Raw genomic sequence first — 26,275 nt, forward strand, 5'->3', positions numbered from 1 at the left:
AGTGAGAAAATTAACTTATGAGGTCAAAAGGACTGAACCCAAACCCCCTGCTTTCAGAATCTGTGTTCCTTCTATTGTGGTTTTTTCATCTGCAGTAACCGTCACTGGGCTTGTTCCTTTTTGTGAATATAAAAGTCATACCAAGAAAGGGAGCAAGTCAGAATCAAGAACTGGCTGCCCGTCTGACCCCAGTTACCACAGTCTTGGCACTTCACCAAGTTTTCTCCTTTCTTAGTCTGCCAATAAAACACACACACAGTGAAGAGGCTCCAACTAAGGGCGTTTGAGGATGCTCAGAGCCCGGCAAGGTTCGTCAGAAACTGCCACAAACCTACACTCTCCACTCCTTCTTGAAACAACCCATGGCTCCTGGATTTGAACCTTAACTAAGGAGGCTCACTCTCAGTGGTGAGAAACAGCCTGGTTACTGAGTGCTCAAGGTCACTCTACCGAGGATAATAACACACAGAAGGGAAGTGGCCTTGGATAATGGGGGTGTGCACAAGGCAGCTTCAGTCTCGCAGTCAGATCAGAGGGTCATGGAGCCAAGGCTGCCCAGAGGGAGGGCAGCCAGTTTGGCCACGATTTCCAGCTAAGACCGCATCTAGGATCTCATGCTCACATTCACAGAGTCCTTGATCTGCCTATAAACTGACTTGGCAGCTACCAGCTCTTTTCATACCCTCACACTCTGGGGAGTAGACAAGGCACATTTTATACCACTTTACAGACGGGCAAATTCCAGGGGACACTTGCACACGTCATGTGGCTTGCCCAGGACACAAAGCCAGTTAGGGCAGGGCCTGGATGAGAAACCAAGCCTCCCAATTTCTAGCACAGGGTCTGTATCCGGCAGCTTGGACAACCTCCACCATGAAAGATAATTAAGTAGAAAAAATTCTACTAACATAACAAAGAGGAACAGAAGAACCATAGGGATTCCTTGGTTAGTGGTAGATGGAATTTTCTTCTTTCTGCTTCAGATAATGGCTTCCTCTCTCTTCAGCATAAGGAATTCCCCTCACTTTCAAAACATACTTATGGTTATTTCACAAGATTGCAGTGTAACTGCTAAAAATGAATTATAGCTATTACAAATATCTCTCCTGTGTAGCATCACTGCCTATATTTACTCGGCTTGGTTGAGTCTGGTTAGTGGAACTGTATTTTGCTCTCTCGTAAGACTCTGGGTCTACAACATAAATCTCTCATGAATTTAGACATGGAACAGAAGGAAAACAGGGAGGTTCTAAGACACCACAGGTGCCATTGAAGACATCAAAGAGAACGGCTGGGCTCATCATCTGTGGCAGGAAATGTGCGAGAGAAATAATGTAAGTATAGACGTAGATGGGAAATGTGTGTCTTTACACAAACTGGAGGACCTCACACACAGAATCAGAAACAAAAACACCAAAAAAACTGTGTGTGGCAACAGAGGGGTTGTCAGTGGTAAAACTATAAATTTGGTTCCTTTTGTTTATTTTTTTCCCAGAGAAGCATAATATTCGGGGTTTGCTCCTTTGACACCCAAGTTTTTGCTAAAGTTCGGAAATTCAGTCCAAAGTGAATTGTCAATGGTTTAGGGACGGATGGGGGGGTGGGAGGTGGGAGAGAAAGTCACAATTTATAATTAACCCCCTTAGAAGGGGGTTAGTTATAATGAGTTATCATGTATCAAAAGCTAAAGCAGATTGCTCAGCCCTATCAATCGGTTAAGGTTCCCACAGTGAATGTGTTTTGCCCAACCGACAGAAGCGATAAAGACATTTTTAAACATTCACAAAGAACAAAATAATCATTTTATTAGATGTCAAAGTTAAGATGAAAAATGAGCAGCTCTTTGAGAGGGGATGGATTTCTTTTTAAACTTAGCCCCCAAATCTGTTATTACATAGTGGAACACCCACATAAGAAATCCCGAATCTAAGCTTATCACCATTTAACTGCTAAGGGATTTGGAAGCCCAAACATATGAATCCTACTCCTTTCTCCCTGGTTTGCTTTACCCCTCATTTCTATTCAACAACAGACTTGGCACAATTACCTGCGGACATGTACAGGGCAGAGATAATAAACTCAGCACCAGAGTTGTGTTTAAGCAGGAGGAAAAGTCAACCTCATTCATACTCTCCACCCTGGTACACTACACCTTCATAAAAGTCTCTTTAGTACTTATTATCTAATACATTTCTTCACCACTTACTGATTTCCAGAAAAGCTATGTTAAGGATATAAGTCAGTTATACATAATTCCTCATCCATCAAACTTGTTCCATCCACCAATAACCAATCAATTAACCAGAACCGGAAAGTGCTTGCAATAGAAATACAAGATAATGGATATAAGCCAAAGGGCTTAAAACAGCATCTCTATTCTCCTGGAGCTTGTGATTCAAGAAGTCACAGGTTAGCTCTCTCCTCAATTAAACATAAAGAGACTGAAAGATCACATGCATTACAAGGCTGTATGCCCCAAGGACCAGGTGATGCATTCACCTGTAAGTGCTCCTATGGTCCAGAAGGAAGCATTATGGATTAGTGTCTGTCTTTACAAGATATATTACGAAGAAGAAAGGGCTTAAAGTTGGTCTTGAAAGATGGGCAGGCAGAGAAAAATCATGTACTTTTCCACCAAAGGGGTTAGTAATTTCTACTACTGTGATCCATCCTGGGAAACCATAGCCCAGGATGTAAATGAAGTATCTTATATGAACTCTCATCATTATGTCAGAATGAGCTTCTGATTGTTGTTTTTCATACTTAGGGTCTAGGTGATGTGCTCCCAACCTCCAAGATTGGCTTCTGCAAGTTAAAATGAAGAACCAACAATCTATATAAACTATACCTCATGAAGAAAGGAGAATGACTCCCAGGCCATCAAGTCAAATCTGATTCCTCATGGAACCCATTCATACAGAGAACAAGAGAATCCATGTTCATAGGAATGTTCAGCCAGCTGTGGAAGCCTAGAAGCTGCTTCCAAAGGCAAAACCTGGCAACATTTATCCCCAAGGTCTCCCGGAAAGAGGTAACTTTGGGAAACAGTGTTTGTATGTTCTAATGTTGTGAGAAGAGTTTCCTAAAGGGGACACAGGTACAAGCTTGCGGCCAACAGACTTTGAACATTCTTGGCCTCTTGAAAGATAGCTGCCCCAGTTGTTCAGTGAATGTGAGGTTTAACAGAATGTCCCAGTTTCCTCACTGATAAGGGGCCAAAAACTGTACCTAATTAATGGGAGTATTGTGGGATTAATAACAGTTCCTGCCACCTGGTAATGACCATGCAAGTGTTTGCAGTTATTATCCTCTGTTGTCAGTTGAGAAAAGACTGAATAATGGTTATATTCACTTCTTCCACTGACCGTACCATCAGTGACCCCTTTGGGGAATGAGAACCTGCTGGTTATCAGCCACTGTATGGACTAGGAAAGATGTACCCACTCCCCACAGACCAGTAAGTGGCCAAGGCTCTGCCAAGGTCAGGTCTGTGGCAGAACTGATAGGCTGAGAGCCCAAGAATAATGCCACCAGCTCTACGCCCCAGGGGAAAACTCACCACGTAGAGCTTTTGCCAGATGACAGCCCATTCTCGTAGCGTGGACGTGAGCTCCTGCACCAGCGGGAGCTCCCCAGGAACCACAGTCTCGTTCTGCCTAAAGAGAACCAGACAGGCGCCCGCATTACTCCCAAGTTCATCACCACTATTCTTTACAGAGGTCAGGTTCTCCAAAGCTCAGTGATGGGAATGGGGCTGGTTGGGCTTGAACCAAAGCAAAACTTGCCCACTTCAAGGAGATCTGAATATTCCAAGCCACTGAGAAAGGAGGAGCTGAGAACATCACAGTTCTCAAAATGAACACATTTTCTGCAGTGTGATGGGCTCACGGCCAAGCCTCCACCTCTCCATTCTGCGCCTCTACAGAAGCCTTCACTACAGAGCCAAGCTGGCTTCAGGGACTCTGGGGATGGAAGCTCCAATCAGTATTTCAGCTGGGTGGGTCGGCTAAGCACCTGTTTCCTTAGGAAGGGTGGGTGGAGCAGTGTGCGTGCACAGAGGGCCCTGGGGCTTGTACTGGCACAGGAGCTGCTGGCAGGGACCCAGGCAGCACCATCTTCTGGAATGGTGCTATGTTTGCTCCCATCTGCTGCCCTGCAGTACAGAAACTGTACACACACCAAACTCCGCACTTGCTCACGGGACACTTATAACCAGGTAGGCGCAATATTTGGTATTTTCATGACTAGCAACAGGAGGGGAGGATAGCAAGAGAAGCAAATGAACAGGACTGGTGGGGGGACCGTCAGACTTAGCTAGAAATGCAGGGTGCCCAGTGAAGTCCGAATTTCAGACAAAGTCAAACAATGTTTTAGCATGTCTCATGCAATATCAGGGACATACTGTAAAAAAAAAATCACTTGTTACCTGAATCTCAAATTTAATGAGGTGTCCTGCGTTTTAGGCGACTACTCTGATGAGTGGGAGTGCCCCCCACCCTTCCTGTGCACCTGCGTGGCTGTGGCTAGTGATGCTGGCGGTCACCCAGGAGTGCCCCCCTGTGGAAGAGTCTCAGGAGGGCAGGCTCTCTGGCCTCCTTTTGCTCCCCAGGAGTCGTGTGAATTTGGGCACGTCTCCATCTCATCTCCAGTTTGTGACTGCGAAGCTACTGGCAGCTTTGAGTCTGGGAACCAACCGCTCTACTTAGTATCAGCCCCAGGACTCCAGTCCTGCTCTGTTTATCTGTAGAGCACGTTCATACACATTATTTCATAATTTCTCATCAAGCTTATGGTTGACATAGGGCCAGATTTGCTTCCCAAGCCTAAGGTGACCTGAGGCTAGATGACTTGTCCAAGATTCAGAGCTGGTCAGTGTGGGAGAGAGCTCTCCCATCCACCTCCCAGAGTTCCCAAATGGGGGTTGCAGGTCTTCTCAGCCAAGAGTGTCACACGTTTATGTATGTGCGCACATGTGCGCATGCAACTGGTGAACAGGCAGTCGTCGGTCTTTACTGTTCTGGGGAAGGATGCCAGGGAGGAACAATTATAAAAAGGGACAATAAAAGAAGAAACTGTGCCAGGAAAACGTTTTTATTTACTTCTCTAGCATATGAGAAGTGAATGAATGAGTCAGGAGAAATAATGTACAGAAGGCATTCCTCAGGGATAATTTTACATCTTCACCATATTTTGGAGTCTTTCCCCGAATAGGACTTACCCTCGGTCTTCCACAGTTGCCTCTTTCAAATGGATATACGTTTCAGGAAAAATACCCTACAGAGAGAAGAGCTTTGGTTATATGGCCATAGCGATCTCAGCCCAAAGGAAAGAGCTCGGACAGCAGCATGAATGAATGGAGGGGCGAAAGGACAGCTGATGCTAGCTAGTCTGCAGTCGGGCTTGTAGGGGACCAGTCACACCAAGGCTACTAAATAAACTCAAGGCAGAAACACTGAAAATATATAAATTAAGATTTGGGTTCAGAGAGCTTAAGATAAATGCTTCGTAAATGAACAGGCAGGCGTGCTCAGGTCTGTTGGGAGCTGCAGTCACATGAGGAATTCAGTAGTGAGACCCTAAACCCCTTCAGGTCCTATTTGTCATGAGATGATTCACTTTCTAGGACTTCACATAATTAGTGAGACAGAGGGCTTTGTAATGAGTGGCCCATAAAATTATAGTGATTTTCTAAAGTGATCCCTCTCAGTACTTTCACTTTAATCAAATATGCCCCAAATCAATTAGTATTGGTTATCTGGTTATTTTTAGGACTTCCCAGTCCCAAATTGCTCTCCATTCTAGATATTTAATACACATCAGTATTGCGACACGACACTATCTGTTGGTGGGGGGGACATAAAAGCCCATGCAGACCTAAAAGAAAGCCTGGACACTGGTCAGTAGAAGCCAGAGATGAAGATCAGATCTAACCAACAGAAAGCAAGTCATGGACATCAGTTTGCTTACATGCCAAACACATCTGCTGTTTAACTGTGTGCTATGCTCATTGACAAACAGAGAAACTGCCACATAGAAATGGCATGTGGTTCTTCTTTGTTTTATGGTACTCTGCGTGCCGGGTCAGTAAGAGAAGAACCTGTTTAACAGGCACCTTTGGCTCAACTGCTCCTAGCCCTGTGCCTCAAGAAGTCAGTGTGGCCCTGTGGACATTCCACGTCAGGGTGGTTCACCACCAAGATGGAAGAGGGTCATCCTGCTGCCTGGGGGACTGGGTCAAAGACTCCTGTGTGCCCAGAGATCCTCAATCCATTCAGAAACAGAAAATGTGTGCATTTCAACTGGGGCTGGCTGTGTGTCTAGCTTTGTATGCTGCATTCATACATACAATATCCTGTCTCCTTTTCAACACTGCTAATAAAACGGGAAATGGCAAGAACATTTGAGATTGAGCAGCTCCCAGCATCGCTGATGACAGGGTGGATCCCGTCACTGCTGAGTCTTTCTCATCAGGCAAACAGAACCACAACCAAGTACATATCTCCTGCTCTGTGCTTTGGGAAGAGGCAGGAGCAGGGTGTATGAGAGGGATCACTAGCCCAATCTTGCTAGGATTAAGACCCAGGACACACACACAAGCAAGGTAACACGATCTATTTCATTATACGGGCAGAATTCAGAGTGATTTTGGAAAAACAATCAGTTAAAAACAAGCAAAAAATACAATGTCTGCATCATTCCTTTTGGGCCCGATTTCTGGGGGTTCTGAAGCATCATATCTGTTCTCGGGGTGCCTAAGGAGCTGTGGATGTCTCTTCTGAGACACTAACATAAAATTGGTATGACTGCCGCCTTTGTGGAGAACCAGGCTCAGCTGTCCAAAACTTGCCTTGAGGACATTAAGCTAAGTGAAATAAGCCGGAAGCAAAGAAGAGACACTACATGATTCCACTTACATGAGCTTTCTACAGCTGTCAAATTTATAGTCACAGAAAGCAGAATGGGGGTTGCCAGGAGCTGGGGGAGGGGGAGGGAGAGGGTGAGGGTGAGGGTGAGGGGGAGGGTAGGGTAGGGAAGGTTAGTGCTGAAAGAGGACAGAGCTTTAGTTCTAGAAGATGGAAAAGTTCTGGAGATGGAAACGGTAAAGATAGTTGTACATTTTAAATGAACCGTACATTTTAAAAGATTAAAATAGTAACTTTATGGTATGTATATTTTACAATTAAAAAACATCTAGAACTCATTTAAAAAAGTAATGCTGGATAAAAACAAACTAGATGAATGAGTAGTTAGAAAGAGCCATATTTGGAGATTAAACTAAACTGTGACACTGCTAGTCTCAAGGACTATCCTTGCAGAAGATTTTTATTCAAGACTTTATTTATTCATTTTAGAGAGGATACAGAGAGAGAGACAGAGAGAGAGAGACAGAGAGGAGCAGGAAGCATCAAGGGCCATATGAGCCTTGACCAGGCAAGCGCAGGGTTTCAAACCGGCGACCTTAGTGATCCAGGTTGATGCTTTATCCACTGCGCCACCACAGGTCAGGCCCTTGCAAAAGATTCTTCAAATCAAGAAAGTAAAGGACCAGTTACATTTTCATGTGTTCATAATTTGGCAACTGGTCTGCTCTTAATAACTGGGAGAAATCCAAATTAGAAGCATTTGTAATGTAAACAAGGAGCGACTTATTTTGTGACATCTAAGCAGATAAGTTATATTGGGTATACAGATATGACAATTTTCATATTAATATTTTGTTGTATTACCACTCTGTTTGTAGGCACCATCGTTCCACGGGAGCCTAAGTCCACTGCCAGAAATTTAATTGCTCTGTAAATCAGAGACTTGTACAGCTATGCCATTACCGCATGCAGAAAGCCAGAATAAACCTGTGTAATAAATTCTGGATTTACAGTCTGTCTCTCAATTTTGCTTTTCCTTTCTCAATGTAACCTATGCACTTGAGTAAAAGATAAACAAATAAATAAAATAACGTTTTCTAGGTATGGCCCTTAGCCACACATCCACCACCCTGCCAGAATCAATACTGGTTTCTGCAAAGCTTCTTGGCTTCTTCAATTTGCAAAACCACTAGCTCATTTTTTCACCACTCCAAATGACCATGTCTGCTTAATAAATGCCACCAAAAATCTCCATTAAAATAGTAGGCCTTTCAAGTAGCTCTTCCCCTAAGGACAGGCAAAAGAAGAAAAAACATTAGGAGAGCATTTCAAATGAGCCGGATCTCTTAATGAAGTTGAGCACATAATTCATGACAACTGACTTTACATTCCTTCTATTTTTCCTGGATCTTGCTGCAAGGATATTTTAACTTAAAAATCTAAGAGTAAATGCACAGCCCTTGTTTGTGCTGTCTTCTCACTAATTTACAAATTTTAATTAACAAGAACTAAGAGAAGCTCTTACTGAAATGCTTCCTCTAAAGGGTGAGATTTAAAGTTTGAATAAGAGTTTTCGGAAAATAAATACAAAACAATAAACACCACATTCAGAACTTGTCCTACAGATGCCAGTGTGCCCCCCCCCCAACATCGATCCACTTTTCAAAGCAGACAGCAAAGGCACCAACAAGTTATATGGGTTCTGCTGCTCTAGACAACCATGGGGTGCCTTAGAAACCAAGGTTGTTTGTGCTCGTGAGGGATCCCCACATACTACAGACTGTGAAAGGGACCCCTGTGGCCTGGGACCTTGTGTCAAGATGATTCACACTCACTAGTGAAAATCAAGAACTTTGTTCTTTAAGTTCATATGATTTTGTCTGAGAGTGAGTATTGTATTTTATTTTGTTCATTTTTTAAAATTAACCTTTTAAAACATGGGGAATTAAGCATTCTTGCTCTTGAATAAATTTAGAACTTCAAAATAATTAACTCTAATTATGCTTTGGAATTACTACTTCCATAATTATGAGAGAAAGAAACACTGGTAGGGTTCAACCCAAACCAAGAAGCAGAAGTGGCTATAAATACCAGGAAGTTTTGTCTAACCAAAATCTCAGAGAGAAAGGTTTTTGCTTTAGGGTCATGCCCTATCTGAAGACTTGGAGGAGTTAAAGTCAGCAAGACATAAAATGAAAACAATTAAGCTGTACACGAGGACATGTGGTATGAGCAACAGTCTGTGGGTAGAAATAGCATCAGGATTTGGGGAGGGAGCAAAGGAGCAACACTGTGGGAGTTGATAGTCACATCTCAAGCAAACCCTCCTTCGGGTCGGTAGATTATTACACTGTCAAAGTTGACAACGTGTGCGTGTGCCCACAGGCAAGTGCAAATGCTGAGTGGGACTGAAGTGCCCACAAGGTGGAAAGCTGGACCAGGACAGCCCTGATTTGTAACGCCTACCCCTCATAGAAGTAATGTTAGAAGAGCTCAGGGCCCAGAAAAAGCCTTTCTATCTCATAATAAGAGCTGTGTATTTTTGTTTTTGTTTTTTCCACCTCTTGATAAATTCTAAAACATTGCCCTCACCCCATTCCTAATTCTCTACTTTACATGTGAACTAATTGTGAAATATCGCAGCCCTACCAACATGGATCTTCCAATGGAAAGCACTTGGACACTACGCTGCCCCTGTGTGCAGGGTCCACGGAAAGAGCTCAACAGACCTGACAGCCCGAGGGGCACTAACATAATTCATAGAGTTTGTTCAGCTTGCGGATTAGTAGCATTGGCACTGAGAAAAAGAACCCACCTGGGCCAGGACTTTCCACACTCTTCACCCATTTTTGTGGTGTTGGTCAAATAAGTTTGTTAATTGATGTATATGTTTGCTCGCTTATAGTTTGTATTGGGTGTGGGGGACAGGGTGTAAGCTGGCAGAGTCATTATAGTCTAAGGCTTAGTTTTATGACTAAGCTTGTCTCCACACCCTTGACTGATTGCATGATGTGGGGTGGTGCACTCTCATGAGGAATCCCATCATGCCTCAGATAAGTGACTTTGTATCAGAGACTTCCTTGTTTGTATATTGGATTAAAGGTTTTAATTTCTACACTATAAAATGGGGGCAGACTGGGAGCTTGCTCTCTCGGTTCCTGAGATTAGCATTAGAGGAGAGAGCTGAGAAAGGCCACGTGGAGAAGAGAGGCAGCCAAGATGGCGGAGCGCTGAAGGAGAAGCCAGTTTGTGCAGAGTTTGTGCAGAGAGAAGATGGGGAACAGAGGTGAATAAGGCTGGTGAGGTAGAAACCTTTGATTCTAGCAAACTCAGATAAGTCAGTGGCTTTGGGAGCCCTGAATGGAAAGGGAAGTGTTTTCCCACTGTGTGTATTTCTTCTCCACTGGGTGCAAGCTAGGATTAAAGGTGATGGCCCACCACCTTCTTGGCTCCGTTGTTTCATTACTGACTGTCTGAATCTAATGCGAACCTGCATGGGCCAGGTGGCTGTGATGGTGGCCGTGGCTACTGGCTTTACATGTGGCAACTCAGTATTTACAACATAATTTTAACTACATAAAATATGTAAGACAATGGACCAAAATAAGTTTCATAAAATAATACTTACCCTGGCATTCCATCTTCTTTTGTTTTTCAGTTTTATTTTTCTGCAAAACAGTGGCTGTAACCCACCATATTGATTTCATGACATGTTTTTGGGGTTGTGGGGTTCACAATTTGAAAACTACTGCTGTGGTTGGTCCATCTTACAACAGGGGAAAGAATCAAGTGGAAATGGGAGACCTTTTAGTTCTGAGAGTTCAGCATTGCAGTTAAAGGATGAGAGAGGCATGGGTCTGTCCCCAAAAGACAGAGCCAATGATAATGAGTCACTGTTATCACCAGACTGCTTAGCTTGAGGGACAGGAAGCAAGAAGCCTATGAAGGCCCAGCCTTATCTGCAAATTCACCTGTAGGCCTTTATCCTGAGTTGGCTACTGGGAAGAATGGTTGATGGGATCTGTACTCTTTTATTGTGGCACAGAGCTCAGGGAATTTGCTTTCATATCTAGAGAACAGCTATCAGAGAGAAAGCAAGTGAGGTCTAGAGGCACAGAGAGCAGATATGGTATCAGAAACCAAACAAAACTTGCAGACAGATTTCAAACTCAAAAATGGAATGATAAGCCATACCTTTTTGGATTTATTTTGAAGGGTATATCCTCTGTACCAACCTGTCAAGGTAAAAGAGAACACAAAATCTTTTATGTTATCTTGGATAATATAAAGATATTAGCAATATAATCCTTAAAATCCTTATAATCTAGGATGGAATACAAGAGACAATTAGCACACAGTATGTTAGAATATCCACAATTTGGTTATTATACAATAAAAATCTAAAGCAGGGGTCCCCCTGAGGCCATTTATCCGGCCCCCGCCGCACTTCCGGAAGGGGCACCTCTTTCATTGGTGGTCAGTGAGATGAGCACTGTATGTGGCGGCACTGCAAAACGTGGCATCGCTCACATACAGTACTACTTCCAGTGACGCAGGATGCACGTATCACGGCTCCAGAAGAGCGTCATATCACTTGTTACGGCTAGCAGTGACAAATATGGAACCGGACATTGACCATCTCATTAGCCAAAAGCAGGCCCATAGTTCCCATTGAAATACTGGTCAGTTTGTTGATTTAAATTTACTTGTTCTTTATTTAAAATATTGTATTTGTTCTTGTTTCATTTTTTAACTTTAAAATAAGGTATGTGCAGTGTGCATAGGGATTTGTTCATAGATTTTTTTTATAGTCCAGCCCTCCAACGGTCTGAGGGACAGTGAACTGGCCCCCTGTGTAAAAAGTTTGGGGACCCCTGATCTAAAGCAATTTTAGAGCTTTATTCTCTTAATAAATAAAGGATTTAAAATTCATTTAGAATCATTCTTCATCTCTGCTCCTTTGCAGAAAGGATAGACTGGGAAAAAAAAAAAAAGGACAGAAGGCAGTCCAACCTCTTAACACCTTAATTAACATCTTATAGTCATAAGTGTTTTTTGTATGAGTGAATCTGGACTTTCAACCACATATATACAGTCTACAAGTCACCTTATAATATTAAAATAGGTATTTTAAAATAATTTATATCATCTCTCTCACTTTCTCCTTTCCTCCCCTCCTTCCTCCCTCTCTTTTTCTCCCTTTCTCTCTCTTCATCTCTCGCCTTTATCCTCTCTTTCTTCACCTTCTTTCTCCTTTTTCTCTCTCTTTCTCTATCTCTGTTTCTCTCCCTCTCCCTCTTTTTCTCCCTAAGTTCCAAGCATAAGAATCCATTATTCTGGAACAACTTTAAATTGTAGTAGCAAATCTTATATAAATATTTGCACCTAAAAAAGTTGAAACAAATAATAAAACAACATTTCAAATAATCCCTGGCAATGCTACAAGCACCCCACCCACCCATAATAAAGAGACTTTATGTGTTTGCTTGATGAGGCTTAAAGAAAAGCCTTTAATTTCCTTTTCAAAATTATAATAAACACACATACATTTACAGATGTTCTGCCCCTCTATTTTGAAGAGTATACAATTTAATCTGTCTATAAACACATATTTTATATCAAATATTTATTAAACACTTACTATAGGCAATTCACTGTAATAATTTTCCTCATTCTCTGTGCCCATCAGACATCCAGTTATAAGAGGCACATATGTGTAAAGCAGCCCTTAACATGCATTGAATAGATACAAGTTGTAATTAAAATGTTAGGCAAGGGCTAATAGGGTTATAGACCATTCTTGTAATTTGTTCTATACAAATTCTATACAAAATCACCCAAAAAATAGACACACAATCTATTTTGGACATGCTACTAATAGAAAGTTGAATTTACCTTCTTTGTGTATAGATTTAATAACAAAAGTTTACTGACGCCCTGGCCAGGTGGTTCAGTAGGTACAGCATCATCCCAGTGCCCTGAAGTCACAGGTTGATCCCAGTCCGGGCACATATGAAAAGGAACCAATCAGTGCACAACTAAGTGGAACAATGAGTTGATGCTTCTCTCTTCCTCTCTCTCTCTCAAATCAATGGAAAAAATTTTAAAACACTTTAAACTGTTGGTATTCAAAAATAATAAATTCTGAGGTCGCCAGTTCGAAATCCTGGGCTTGCCTGGTCAAAGCACATATGGGAGTTGATGCTTCCAGCTCCTCCCCCCCTTCTCTCTTTCTCCCTCTGTCTCTCCCTCTCCTCTCTAAAATGAATAATAAAAAAAAAGTAAAAAAAAATTGTGCTACTGCTTTTTTTACAAGGAAAACCAGGGTATTGTCCTGTGGAATTATTATAGGTTTGCATCAAGGCCCATGGTTGAAAGATACTGGAACAGGAAATACTGCTATCCATTCAGAACGCCAAAGTGTGCAAGAGATCCAGGTATAACACCAAGCTAAATACAGAAAGTCGCTGGGTTACAAATGAGAGGTTCTGTGGATCAGAAAATATTTAAGTATTTATATGCATAGAAAGGTAAAAATAAATACTATGTTAAGACAAACATCTGTCTAAATTGCATTTAATAGGTAAATGTACTTGTTCCAACTTACATACAGATTCAACTTAAGAACCCACAGAACAAATCTTGTTTGTAACCTGGAGACTACCTGTATTTCTCCCATCTCCAGATCTTTACCATTGGTACACACTTGCTTGGGTCTGCTAACATGAAAATACTGTCACTTGGATGAATGGCTTCAACTTCATCCTGGGATGGGGGGGGGGGGAGGCAAGCTGAGAAGTAATACTTGATTCTCCTCCAACCAGTTTTAACCCCTCAGTGTTTTAACCCCTATAAAACCAAGCTGTACAAGTCACACTCTACCTCACTCTCAGAGAGGAATCTGCCTGTACTTCTGTAAACAGTATTTTTGCACAGCCTCTCATCATAGAATTAATTATGCTTCCTAAACTTGTCATTTTTGAAAACTTTTTTATCCTCCTCTAGAATTGTGGTGTGTGTAAAAGCCCTATCTAAAGGCACAAAAATTACCATGTTGAATCTGTAATTTTTCCATTGATTTGAGAGAGAGAGAGAGAAAGAGGAAGCAGGGGAGAAGAGGGAGAGGGAGAGAAAGAGAGAGAGAGAGATAATGAGTGAGAGAAAGAGCAAAGCATCAACTTGTTGTTTCACTTACTTGTTCCATTTAGTTGTACCCTCACTGATTGCCTTGCTCTGTGACTTGACCAGGGGTTGAAACCGCAACCTCGGTGCACTGAGACAACACTTTATCCACTGAGCCACCTGGCCAGGGCATGCCAAACTTGTAAAATCAAACATTTTGCATGGCATCAGGCAGTAGAAGAATACTGTTTATGCCTGAAGTTTTAGTCATATACTATCCAGACTCTATAAATTCAGTTGCTAATAAATGCAATGGATATGGTAATAATGCAAGAGTTGTTAATGCTGTTGGATCGGCTTCCACTCATGGTGGGCGATCCTGTAAATGAGTGATGCCTACAGCATCCTGTCCTCAGCAGCCCTGCGTAGCTCATGCAGACTCATGCCTATGGCTTCTTTTATGGGTCAATTCATTTCATATTTGGTCTTTTTCTTCTTATCCTTCTTCTTCTTCCTCTTCCTCATTTTTATTTTTATTTTTGGTATTATTGTCTTTTCTAAAGAGCCGCCTTCTAATGGTATGCACAAAGAAGGACTAAAGTTCTGTCAAGATAATGTTTGCTGGCCCTGGCCGGTTGGCTCAGCGGTAGAGCGTTGGCCTGGCGTGCGGGGGACCCGGGGTCGATTCCCGGCCAGGGCACATAGGAGAAGCGCCCATTTGCTTCTCCACCCCCACCCCCTCCTTCCTCTCTGTCTCTCTCTTCCCCTCCCGCAGCCAAGGCTCCATTGGAGCAAAGATGGCTCCTTGGCCTCTGCCCCAGGCGCTAGAGTGGCTCTGGTCGTGACAGAGTGATGCCCCGGAGGGGCAGAGTATCGCCCCCTGGTGGGCAGAGCGTCGCCCCTGGTGGGCGTGCCGGGTGGATCCCGGTCGGGTGCATGCAGGAGTCTGTCTGACTGTCTCTCCCCGTTTCCAGCTTCAGAAAAGTACAAAAAAAAAAAAAAAAAGATAATGTTTGCTCACCTCTACATTATAAATCTGGGTTGTGATATAAGCAAGAACACAATTACTCAATTAACCCCAATATTTAAAGCCTGATAATCATAGTTAAGTACAGTAATACAATTAGGTTTCTGAATGTATCACGATGAAAACAGGTAGCGATGGTGTATCAATAAGCAGCTATAAACCAAATGAGTGACAAAACTGGTAGGAATCTCAGATGCTCTCTTACATTAGTAAATTATTGACATGAAGGGGATGGTCGGGCAGATGTCTGAATCCAGAGGGCTACTCTCATATTTAGGTAAAGGACAGTCTCAGAGAGTAAGTTTATAGTAACCATAGTGAACAGCAAAAGTGATGCCACACTGTGAGTTGCTCTTCCATTTGGAATACCAGTCATTTCTGTTTTTCTGGGACTGCTCCAATCCAGAAAAAAGAAAAAGAAAACACTCTGTGTGTTCTGATTTGAAATATAAGAGAGTTCCTAATTCCACTGTCAAACTGCTCACTTTATCTGCTTTCTCAGATAACTTCCATCAGTCAGACTCTTTCCATCTGTTCCACTTCCCCTCACCTGTCTCTCGCAGTTTCTAGCTTCTGTACGACAGGTCCCTCCCCTGGCTCTTCTGCCCTTGATACATGGTCACTCAAATATTTATTAAGCACTAATTTAGGCACCAAAGTGTAGCAGAGAGCAAGCATTATTATGAGTTTTGAAAAAAAATATGTAAATAAGATTATCTCAAATAATGACAATGCTAGGAAGTGCTCCAAACGAGTATCATGGGAAAGAATGATGGGTGACATGAAACCCCTTTAGATAAAGGGATCAAGGGAAGGTCACTCTGAGAAGCTCAACGGAGCCAGTCCTGAAAGGGAAGAACAGTCTGATGGTTAGAGGGAGGGATGATTCTCAAGCCTGACTGCCCAGGGGAACTTTAAAAATACTGATGCTGGCCCTGGCCGGCTGGCTCAGTGGTAGAGCATCGGCCTGGTGTGCAGAAGTCCCAGGTTTGATTCCCAGCTAGGGCACACAGGAGAAGTGCCCATCTGCTTCTCCACCCCTCCCCCTCTCCTTCCTCTCTGTCTCTCTCTTCCCCTCCCGTAGCCGAGGCTCCATTGGAGCAAAGTTTGCCCTGGCGCTGAGGATGGCTCCATGGCCTCTGCCTCAGGCGCTAGAATGGCTCTAGTTACAACAGAGCAACGCCCCAGATGGGCAGAGCATTGCCCCCTGGTGGGCGTGCCAGGTGGATCCGGGTCGGGCGCATGCAGGAGTCTGTCTGATTGCCTCCCCGTTTCCAACTTCAGAAAAAAATACAAAAACGAAAGAAACAGTCTCACTGGCTGAGATACTGAAAGGAGATGAACACGCCTGTCAGAAAGACTGAATGTGAAATACAGGTAGGTCCATAGAGCCCTGAGGCAAAGGAATCCATGGTGGTCCAAATGAAAACAGTGCTGGTTTTGGGGTAGGGGGGTCAGAATTGTGTGGAAGAAGACAAGAGGGAATTTTCTGGGGCAAGGGAAACACGGTGTATCTTGATGGGAGGATGCATTCACTTGTTAATAATACTCATAGAACTCTATACCTAATATGAATGTGGTTCACTACAAATACATTGTATTGCAATTTTTAAAAACCATACAAAATTTACACTCTCAGTTGAACATTACAAAGCAACCACCTCAAAGTGTCATAGCGCTCAATGATAATGGGCTGCCCAAGGATTACTGACTCTTATATTTTGAAACTGCTTCTGAAACCAGTTGGAGTCACACGTGAAAAACCAAAGAACCATTTCTTCACTACTTCTACTCTGTACTGTGCCTTCCCAAAGACATTATCCATCTTAATTTATCACTTTACCTTCAAAACTGATTCTGAACGAGTTTTGCTATTTTCAAAAATTCAATCACAGATTGGAGATTAGTTTACTCATTCAACAGAAGAGATGGCAGGAGAACAAGACTCCAAACGGCTTTATCCTTCCACGTCATTTTACAAAGGGAAGAGAAAAACATATGCTCACGTTAACAGACAAGCAAAGAAACAAAGTCATCCCACAGTTATAAAGCAATGAAAGGGCAAGGTGCGGGAGGGTGGCAAGTAGGGTGGGGTGGCTTCCAAAGCTCATCAGAAAAATTTCTGAGAAGGAACCTTAGAGCTGAGGATTTACATCACTAATGTGTCCATTCATTCATTATACATAGGAATGCTTATTGAACACCAGTGTGCCAGACCCTGTCTTTAAGGAGAAAAGAAATAGCATCTCTAAACAATTAAGTACAAAAGAGCTTTTAATGGTAATGCTTGGAAACAGCCTCACACAAGAGAGAATCATGAACATGATATGGTAATGACAGGGGGACTATGAAGTTTTTGAGCCACAAAAGCATCATTTAGTTGTTTAAGTCATGGAGTGGGTTTTGTAAAATTATTTTGCAGTTCCAAGACAAATGAGTTTCCTCTTCCCCTAATCAATAAATTTGTTTTTTATTGTAGTAAAAATATATAACAACTAATTAACCATTTTTAAGTGTGCAGTTCAGGGGCAAGACGTACATTCATTCACATTATTGCACAACCTGACATTATTTTTGGCCTCCCAGGAATTAAAAATATCGGAAACAAGTAGGAGCCATACACACTGTTCACGGGCACCCATAATGTGTGTGTGTGTGGGGGGGGGTGGAGCTGGGGAAGAGCAGGTGCTGAATCCTGTTGTTTTTCCTTTCAGTGTCACTGGTCTGGTAGTTGGCTAGGTTCAGCGCAGTTAACTAGGCCAAGGTCAAAGATTTCATCCCCTGGGGGCCAGGTAAGCCTGTTAGGTTTCCATGGTCACAGCCTATCCTCCTGCACCCAGTGAGTATCCCTCCCCCCTCCCACCTGTGCCTGTGGTCCCTCTGGGGAAAGCAGTGAGCAGAAACAGCTCACAGGACAAAGACAGGGCTCAGCTGCTGGATCCTCGCCTGTAGGCAGCACATTCACAAGCCTTCCAGAGCCTCAGGCTTCAGGATGCTCACTTTCCAAAAGCCCTGAGCAGCTCACTGTGGCTTTTGAAAGAAGCTGTAAGGCAGAAAGGACAGTAAAAGGACCCAAAGATGGCAAAAGATGATTCTATTCTTATGTACCTTTTTGCAGGACAATTCACTCCACTTGGTTAGTTATCCTAGCTCTCGTTTAATGCCTTTGAGATAAGCAGATAGATGTTGGAAGTGGGAGCACCCCAAAGACTCAGAGTTCCCTGAAATTTAACACCCTAACATTTTAAAAGAGGAAATACAGATGCTGAGCCGAGAGGGCTGTCCAAAGTCAATCAGCGACTTACTGTCAACACTGGGGGTGCAGCTACAACTGCAGGCCAGTTCATGCTCTTTCCTTCCCGCCTCGGGTTGTACTGGGGGGTCACACATGGGGCACTCACACACACTAGCTCTCAGGGTGAGGAAAGTGTGGCCATGGAATCCCCCCAACGGAAAACACACACACAAGCACTGGCACGCCACGTAAGTGGGAAGAGAGATGTGGTTCCATCGTTGATTTTTTTTTTTAATTTTTTTTTTTTTAATTTTTAATTTTTTTTAATTTTTTTATTTTTTACAGAGACAGAGAGTGAGTCAGAGAGAGGGATAGACAGGGACAGACAGACATGAACGAAGAGAGATGAGAAGCATCAATCATTAGTTTTTCATTGCGCATTGCAACACCTTAGTTGTTCATTGATTGCTTTCTCATATGTGCCCTGACTGCGGGCCTTCAGCAGACCGAGTAACCCCTTGCTGGAGCCAGCAACCTTGGGTTCAAGCTGGTGGGCTTTTGCTTAAACCAGATGAGCCCGTGCTCAAGCTGGTGACCACGGGGTCTCGAACCTGGGTCCTCTGCATCCCAGTCCGACGCTCTATCCACTGCGCCACCGCCTGGTGAGGCTGATTTAACTTCTTAGACGAGCAAGAGAGAAAGTCTTGCAGCACCTGGCACGCAGCAGGCACTCTCGGTAAGCTTCTGATGACAGCAGTAATGAGAAGGAGAGGGTATCCTCGAGTCAGCAGCCATGCACAGAATAGACTGATGCAAGAACCATGCAGTGAAATCTCCACCTGTGCGGCGCAGCCGGACCACGAGGCCAGAGGACCCTTCTCTCTTCCTGGACCCCAGGACCAGTGGGCAGAGCTTCACAGGTCGGAGCGTGAACCCACCTGACGCCACACTGTCTAGAAAAGAAGAGGCCCGGCTCCTTCAGAGGACGGAAATCCACAGGCTCAGCCCCACCCTGGTTCTGTGCTAACCAGCTCCATAGGACTCTGCTTCTTTAGCTGTTAAGGAAATAAGGTTCCATCTCCTAAATTTCCTTCCAGAGAAACATTCTTTTTTCTTTTTTTCCATCTCATTACTGCATCACATCCAACTCCTCAGCTACAACACTGAGGTTCCTTGAGGTGGCCTGCCATAGATGGTGATGTTGGAGACGCTCCCAGAGGCAGAAGGACCTGGCCCAGTTAGGGTAGGCAAGGGGCAGAACCGAATCCCACTCTCCACAGAATGGAGAGACGACACACCCACGAGTCCACTGCAAAACCGGGAACCTCTGTGACTTCGCAGGCGCCCAGAACTCAGTGAGATGGAAATACAATCCCCTCTTGTCTAATCAACACCCTTGTAGGCCAATTCCCTTTATATTTGCTGCGTCTGGCTTTTTCTTCCTTTCTTAAAGCAAAGTAATCCTTTTTAAAAAAATTAGTCCTTCTTGCTACTGGCTTTAATTTCCATCCTGTGTGATCCCTTTCTCTAACTTACTCAAGGAGCTCTAGAAAGCTGGAATGACAGGCTGCAGTGCGGAGGTTACCAGTCGCAGCGGTGCCTTGGCTGCAAATCGCTCTTGCACGATTCTAAAAAACATCTTTGAGTTTCTTTACCTGACTGCCACATCTTTAAACAAACCTCAGTAACTGTGATCACCCAGGACTACAGGAGCTGAGAGTGAGTACACCAAAGCCCTCAGCTCAGTGCCTGTACACACGGCAGGGTATGGAACCTGTCAGGCAAATTGGGAAACAACAGATTCAGGGACTAGCTCCTCCTCCATGGCCGTCATCTGGCTGCTATGCTGATGACAGTGGGACGCCATATAGAGCTCTATTTCACTTGTTTTCTGAGGCCTGTCTGTGGTGCTGGAAGAAGGAGCAAAACCGCTCCAACTGCCCTTCCTTCACTGATGGCCACAGCGCCGAAGCGTCGCCTGCAGCCGGCACTCCATGCTTGGGGCGGGCAGCCTGCGCTCCAAAGCCAGAGCCCCTGTTGAAGACATCATTTTATTTTCCAACAGAATAAGAAAATGACAGAAAAGATTACCATGCAAAAGAGAACCCAGAAATAAAATAAAGTTAAATTAAAGTAGAAGAACAAACCTGGGTGATATAAAGACCATGTGACAATGGCTGGAATGATTGAGGAACACGGGCTGGAACAACCCAGGGCCTGAGCAGAGACAATGCAGCCAAAAAAGACCTCAAAAGCTGCCAAAATGAGCCTGATTTAGCATTCAGTGGGCAAGAACTCTGATAGTCACACTCATTAAAACAATCCCCCCTGCCTTCTTCCCATTCCTTCAACTCCATCCACCGCATCAGTCTTAAAGCTGGACTGGTGAAAACAAAAACGAGTGTTAAAGGTCAGGAATTCGGTGACCACTGGCCCTGCCATTTAGAAGATGGACTAAATGTGCCAGGTTAAAATCTGACATTCCTACTGTCCACGTTAAATGTACACACACTTAAAATCCATGTTCAAATGACAAACACTGGAGACAGTACACAGAAAATAGGGTTAGACTGATAATAATACTTCCTTAACCAGAATCGTGCCCACCTTGCCTCATCCGTGCCTTTTTGTAGCCTGTTACATATGGCAGTGAGGCCAGGGGAAGAACTTAGTTCTCCTGCACTTGTGACACCTTCTGGGTGGCACGTCTTATGCTCCTGCGACGCTTTCTGCTGAGTGCTTTGTTTCAGTGGGTGGGTAAAATGGAGTCACTCTGACCCTGGCCGGTTGGCTCAGCGGTAGAGCGTCGGCCTGGCATGCGGGGGACCCGGGTTCGATTCCCGGCCAGGGCACATAGGAGAAGTGCCCATTTGCTTCTCCACCCCCCCCCTCCTTCCTCTCTGTCTCTCTCTTCCCCTCCCGCAGCCAAGGCTCCATTGGAGCAAAGATGGCCCGGGCGCTGGGGATGGCTCCTTGGCCTCTGCCCCAGGCGCTAGAGTGGCTCTGGTTGCGGCAGAGCAACGCCCCGGAGGGGCAGAACATCGCCCCCTGGTGGGCAGAGCGTCGCCCCTGGTGGGCGTGCCGGGTGGATCCCGGTCGGGCGCATGCGGGAGTCTGTCTGACTGTCTCTCCCCGTTTTCAGCTTCAGAAAAATACAAAAAAAAAAAAAAAAAAAAAAATGGAGTCACTCTGGTGTAGTTAACATTTACAAGGGTATCAGTGTCCTTCCATGCTTTTGAAGATCATAAGTGACCCAGAGTAGTCTGAGCAGAGCACAGGTGCACATTCAGCGTTCTCTCTCCAGGTAGAAGCAAGAGGAGACAGATCTCATTTCCTCTAGAACTTTCTCCTTACATAAATCCTTAACCGAGTCTCACCCAGCCCTGTAATGATTTGATGTATTATGTTTCACCATGGGCTAAATACCAAAGACGTTTTTGAGAGAAGTTACACAACAAATAATGCAACTGGCCCAGCACCGAGGAGTGAGCACAGCCACGAGCGAACATGGATGTTCGTGGGATGAAAGAGGTCTGCCTATCACTTTGCTTCCTCCTACCCCCTTGATCCAACTAAGACCCTTTGGGGACCAAAAATTGTAGGACACCATAAGCTCAGGAGAACCTCCCTCTGGGGCATCTCAGCTGCATCTCTGCTTTGGGTTGAGCTTGCCTCCTTAGGTGCATGGGCAACCGCCCAAAAGGGCCACGTCCAAGTACCACTGGGGTCCCCAAACTTTTTACACAAGGGGCCAGTTCACTGTCCCTCAGACCATTGGAGGGCCAGACTATAAAAAAAACTATGAACAAATCCCTATGCACACTGCACATATCTTATTTTAAAGTAAAAAAAACCAAAACGGAAACAAATACAATATTTAAAATAAAGAACAAGTAAATTTGAATCAACAAACTGACCAGTATTTCAATGGGAACTATGGGCCTGCTTTTGGCTAATGAGATGGTCAATATCTAGTTCCGTATTTGTCACTGCTAGCTGTAACAAGTGATATGACGCGTGCGTCCCACGTCATCGGAAGTAGTACTGTACGTGAGTGACACTGCGCTTTGCTCACTGACCATCAATGAAAGAGATGCCCCTTCCGGAAGCGGCGGGGGCCGGATAAATGGCCTCAGGGGGCCGCATGTGGCCCGCAGGCCGTAGTTTGGGGACCCCTGAAGTACCAGTTCATGACAAAGACAGTGAATGAAGGCATCACTCCAAGAAGCGTTCTCAGCCCTATCCTAGAAGATCCTATATAAGCCTATAGGCACATAACAAACTTAAAAGATGGAATTTTAGAAGCACTCAAATGTATCAAAAGAAAAAAATAAAAGGCATTGTCTTTTTGATAAAATTAAATCTGAGATGATGCTTTTCGCAGACTCTACTTTTTTAATTAGCTTTTCCTGTTAAAACACTTCCATTGCAGCACACATCTTTTGAACAAACACATTTCAGAACACATGTCTCCAGTAATAAGTCACTGGCAAGCTGTACATAAGGTAAAGGTCGAGCAGATGTGGGAAATGACCAGCACACAATGCAACCTGGCTTACTCTCCTTTTCAGGCTAGTGCCAAAATGTTTGCACGCAGCCTTGTCATAAAACCCCAGCTGCTGGGCTCATCGCCATTTATGATTATTAAAGGGGGTTGTTACAACCAGAACATGGGGAGAAGATAGACTCTGAATGACAGTCAACTTTCAATTCTCTTGACTGGTGGTGTAACCAAAGTAAAGGAAAATGGCAAGTACATCAAATGCCTCGTTTCAGCTTACAGCACAAACCTTTCTGCATGCTGCTGAGAACTGATTTTCAAAAATCAATTTTGATTTTCTTGGTCGCTCACTCGCCTCATGACCGATGGGCATGGTGTCCAAACAGAGAAGGACATGAATGGAAAAGAGGAACAAATAAAGGATGTTGAGGCTCCCAGACTGACTCATCATGGCACAGGATGGTAGGATGTGACAACCACCCTTTTGAATCAGACATTCTCCAAGAGTGTGCTAAGACCTGGCGGTACCTCTGTGTCTGTGAGTTTGTTTCTGTTTTGTACCATGTGGCTCAAAAAACAGTTCCTATTACCACATCTCAGAAAGATGCTTGTTAAGCCTCTGCTTGAAAAAAAAGCTTTAAAACTACTCTCTTCTTTTTGATGCCTCTGTTATAAAGTTTTGTTTGATATGGAGCCAAAATTTGATAGACCTTTACATATCTTTTTTTTTTGTGTGTGTGACAGAGACAGAGAGAGGGACAGAGAGGGACAGACAGACAGGAAGGGAGAGAAATGAGAAGCATCAATTCTTTGTTGTGGCACATTAGTTGCTCAGTGATTGATTTCTCATATGCGCCTTGACTTGGGGGCTACAGCAGACCGAGTGACCCCTTGCTCAAGCTAGCAACCTTGGGTCCAAGCTGGTGAACCTTGCTCAAACCAGATGAGCCTGTGCACAAGTCAGTGACCTCGGGGTTTCGAACCTGGGACCTCCAGGTCCCAGTCCGACGTTCTATCCACTGCACCACTACTTGGTCAGGCTAACTTTATGTGTCTTAATACAACTCTCTATACTTACTTAAAAAAAAGCCTGTTTTATAAAGATGAGAGCCAAAACATGTACAGCTCAAGTCATAATCCATTCTTGTTCCTTTGCATATTATTATGGAGTGGATTTCTTGATTAAGGTGCATTTTAAAACTGGCCTTACTCCATGCAGATGAAATAGCTTGGGTATACTGGGGACAACCTCTACAAACACAAATGCTTCTTTTTATTTCTCTCAACTTTCAGGATTGCCCATTTCCTCCTGGTTCCATCCAGTCATCACTGCTATCCTTTGAAATAATATCAAACATTATGCCACGCCTGCCTCTGCAGAGTTTGGAAAGCCTTTGAGACATTATCTCATTTTGTTGTTTCCAGCAGGAGCCAATTGTGTTATGTTTACCCCCAGAGATCACCATTAGCATCAGCCACACTCTCCTGAACTAGTGAGTGGTTTATAAAGCTGAACATGAATTAATCAACAGCTAGGAATCAAATGCAGGAAGCCAGGACCCACTGGTGGAATGACAGACCTTGGGCCTGAATTGGGTTCATAACAGGCAAGGAAAGCTTCAGACCACAGGGGTACTGAAACCGTACTTTTCATCACTTTCAATTCAAAATTGACCTAATTTTAGATGAAATGACCATAACACAGAGAGAGGTAAAGTGCCTTGTCCTGGGACAGTTAACATAGTGAAACCATCTGATCTAACATTTTCTGTCTCCTTCTCCCTCATCAGTGCTTTAACACCATCCTTTTCTCCCCACAGCCCTTACAAGTATTTAATATATATATTTTTTGCTTACTTTGTTCACTTGTTTTTGTCTATTCCTCGAAAGAAAACCCAAGGAGAGCAGGAGCCTTGCTGTTTTGTCACTCGGGTGACCTCAGTGTCTAGACCGCCTCTTGCGCTCAGTAAGTGCTCTGAGCACAGCGTCAGCACATAATACTTGACTAGTAAGTACTGTTGAACGATAAATGGCCATAGTGAACTCTCCAGGAGGCAGTGCTTTTAAAGAACACTCAAGATAGAGAACAACTATCTCACTGTCAAATCCTCTGTCTGTTTAAGGAAGCAAAGAAGTGGCAAGGACCACTTTGCAGTGGCAGGCCAGTGCAAAGACGAGAAATGCAAGGACACTTGCTTCTGTACCTGAGGACTTCAGTTTCCTGAAAAAGTCTCTGAAGGCAAAGAATTCTTTAGGGGCTTTCAAAGATGAGCAGTATACAGCTTCTCAGGCAATTCTACTCGCTTCCCTCATTTTTAGTAACACATGAAGTTCAGGGGCAAAGTCACAGAAAGAAATAAATGACATAGAGTGAGTGATAGCTCTCTCATTTGGGCTGTGGTCTCCTGTTTTGGAGCTGGAGTTCAAGCAATCATTCTGGCAGTTTCATGAAAGGTCAAACACAGGGTTACCATGGGGCCAGCAATTCTACTCACTGGTATCTACCCAAGAGAAATGAAAATGTATGTCCACACAAATACGTATACACGAGCATCTATAGTAGCATTACTCCTAATAGCCAAAAAGTGAAAATAACCCAAATGTCCATTCATTGATGAATAAACAAAATGATACAAGCATACAATGAATATTACTGAGCAGGCCCTGGCTGGCTTGTTCAGCGGTAGAATATTGGCCTGGCATGTGGAAGTCCCGGGTTCAATTCCCAGTTAGGGCACACAGGAGAAGCGACCATCTGCTTCTCCACTGCTCCCCTTCCCCTCCCCCTTTCCCTCCCACAGCCATGGCTCCTTCAAGCATGTTGGCCGCAGGTGCTGAGGATGGCTCCATGGCCTTTGCCTCAGGCTCTAAAAATAGCTCTGTCATCAAGGAACAGAGCAGCAACCCCAGATGGGCAGAGCATTGCCCCATAGGGGGCTTGCTGGATGGATCCTGGTCGAGGTGCATGTGGGAGTCTGTCTCTCTCCTTCCCCACCTCTGAATTAATAATATTAAAAAGAAAAAAATGTTATCCAGCAATAAAATGATATGAAGTACTGACACACACTACAACTTTAATGAATCTCAAAAATATGGTTAAGTCAGTCCCAAGGGACCACATATTATACATGATTCCATTTACATGAAATGTCTAGGTTGGTGACACAAATTAGGTTGGTGGTTACCTGGAGCTGGGTGGTAATGATCACTAATGGGTCCAGGGTTTCCTTTTGGGGTAATAAAAATGTTCTGAAAGTGGACAATGATCAAGCTTGACCAACTTTTGAACAGTGCACTTTGTAAATAACTATTGAATGATACACTTTAAACTGGTAAACTGCATGATATTTGAAATACATCTCAATTAAAAAATAATAAAGTCAGCCTGACCAGGCAGTGGTACAGTGGATAGAGCGTCGGACTAGGATGTGGAAGACCCAGGTTTGAGACCCCCAATGTCACCAGCTTGAGCGCGGGCTCATCTGACTTGAGCAAAAAGCTCACCAGCTTGGACCCAAGGTCGCTGG

At 43.9% G+C, this 26,275-nt stretch overlaps 1 protein-coding gene across 2 annotated transcripts in view; it reads right to left on the bottom strand.

Annotated features, from left to right (window-relative positions):
• Positions 1-26,275, bottom strand: part of DOCK5 (dedicator of cytokinesis 5) — a 215,146-nt gene that overhangs the window by 136,752 nt on the left and 52,119 nt on the right. For both annotated transcript variants that reach the window (XM_066267244.1, XM_066267235.1), the window contains exons 3-5: positions 11,058-11,098; positions 5,219-5,274; positions 3,560-3,656 (exon numbers count right to left, since the gene is read on the bottom strand). In XM_066267244.1, the coding sequence (XP_066123341.1) occupies positions 3,560-3,656; positions 5,219-5,274; positions 11,058-11,098 (194 nt within the window). The remainder of the gene's footprint in view (positions 1-3,559; positions 3,657-5,218; positions 5,275-11,057; positions 11,099-26,275) is intronic.

The sequence above is a fragment of the Saccopteryx bilineata genome, chromosome 1 (genome assembly GCF_036850765.1).
Source record: "Saccopteryx bilineata isolate mSacBil1 chromosome 1, mSacBil1_pri_phased_curated, whole genome shotgun sequence".
Classification (NCBI taxonomy): domain Eukaryota; kingdom Metazoa; phylum Chordata; class Mammalia; order Chiroptera; family Emballonuridae; genus Saccopteryx; species Saccopteryx bilineata.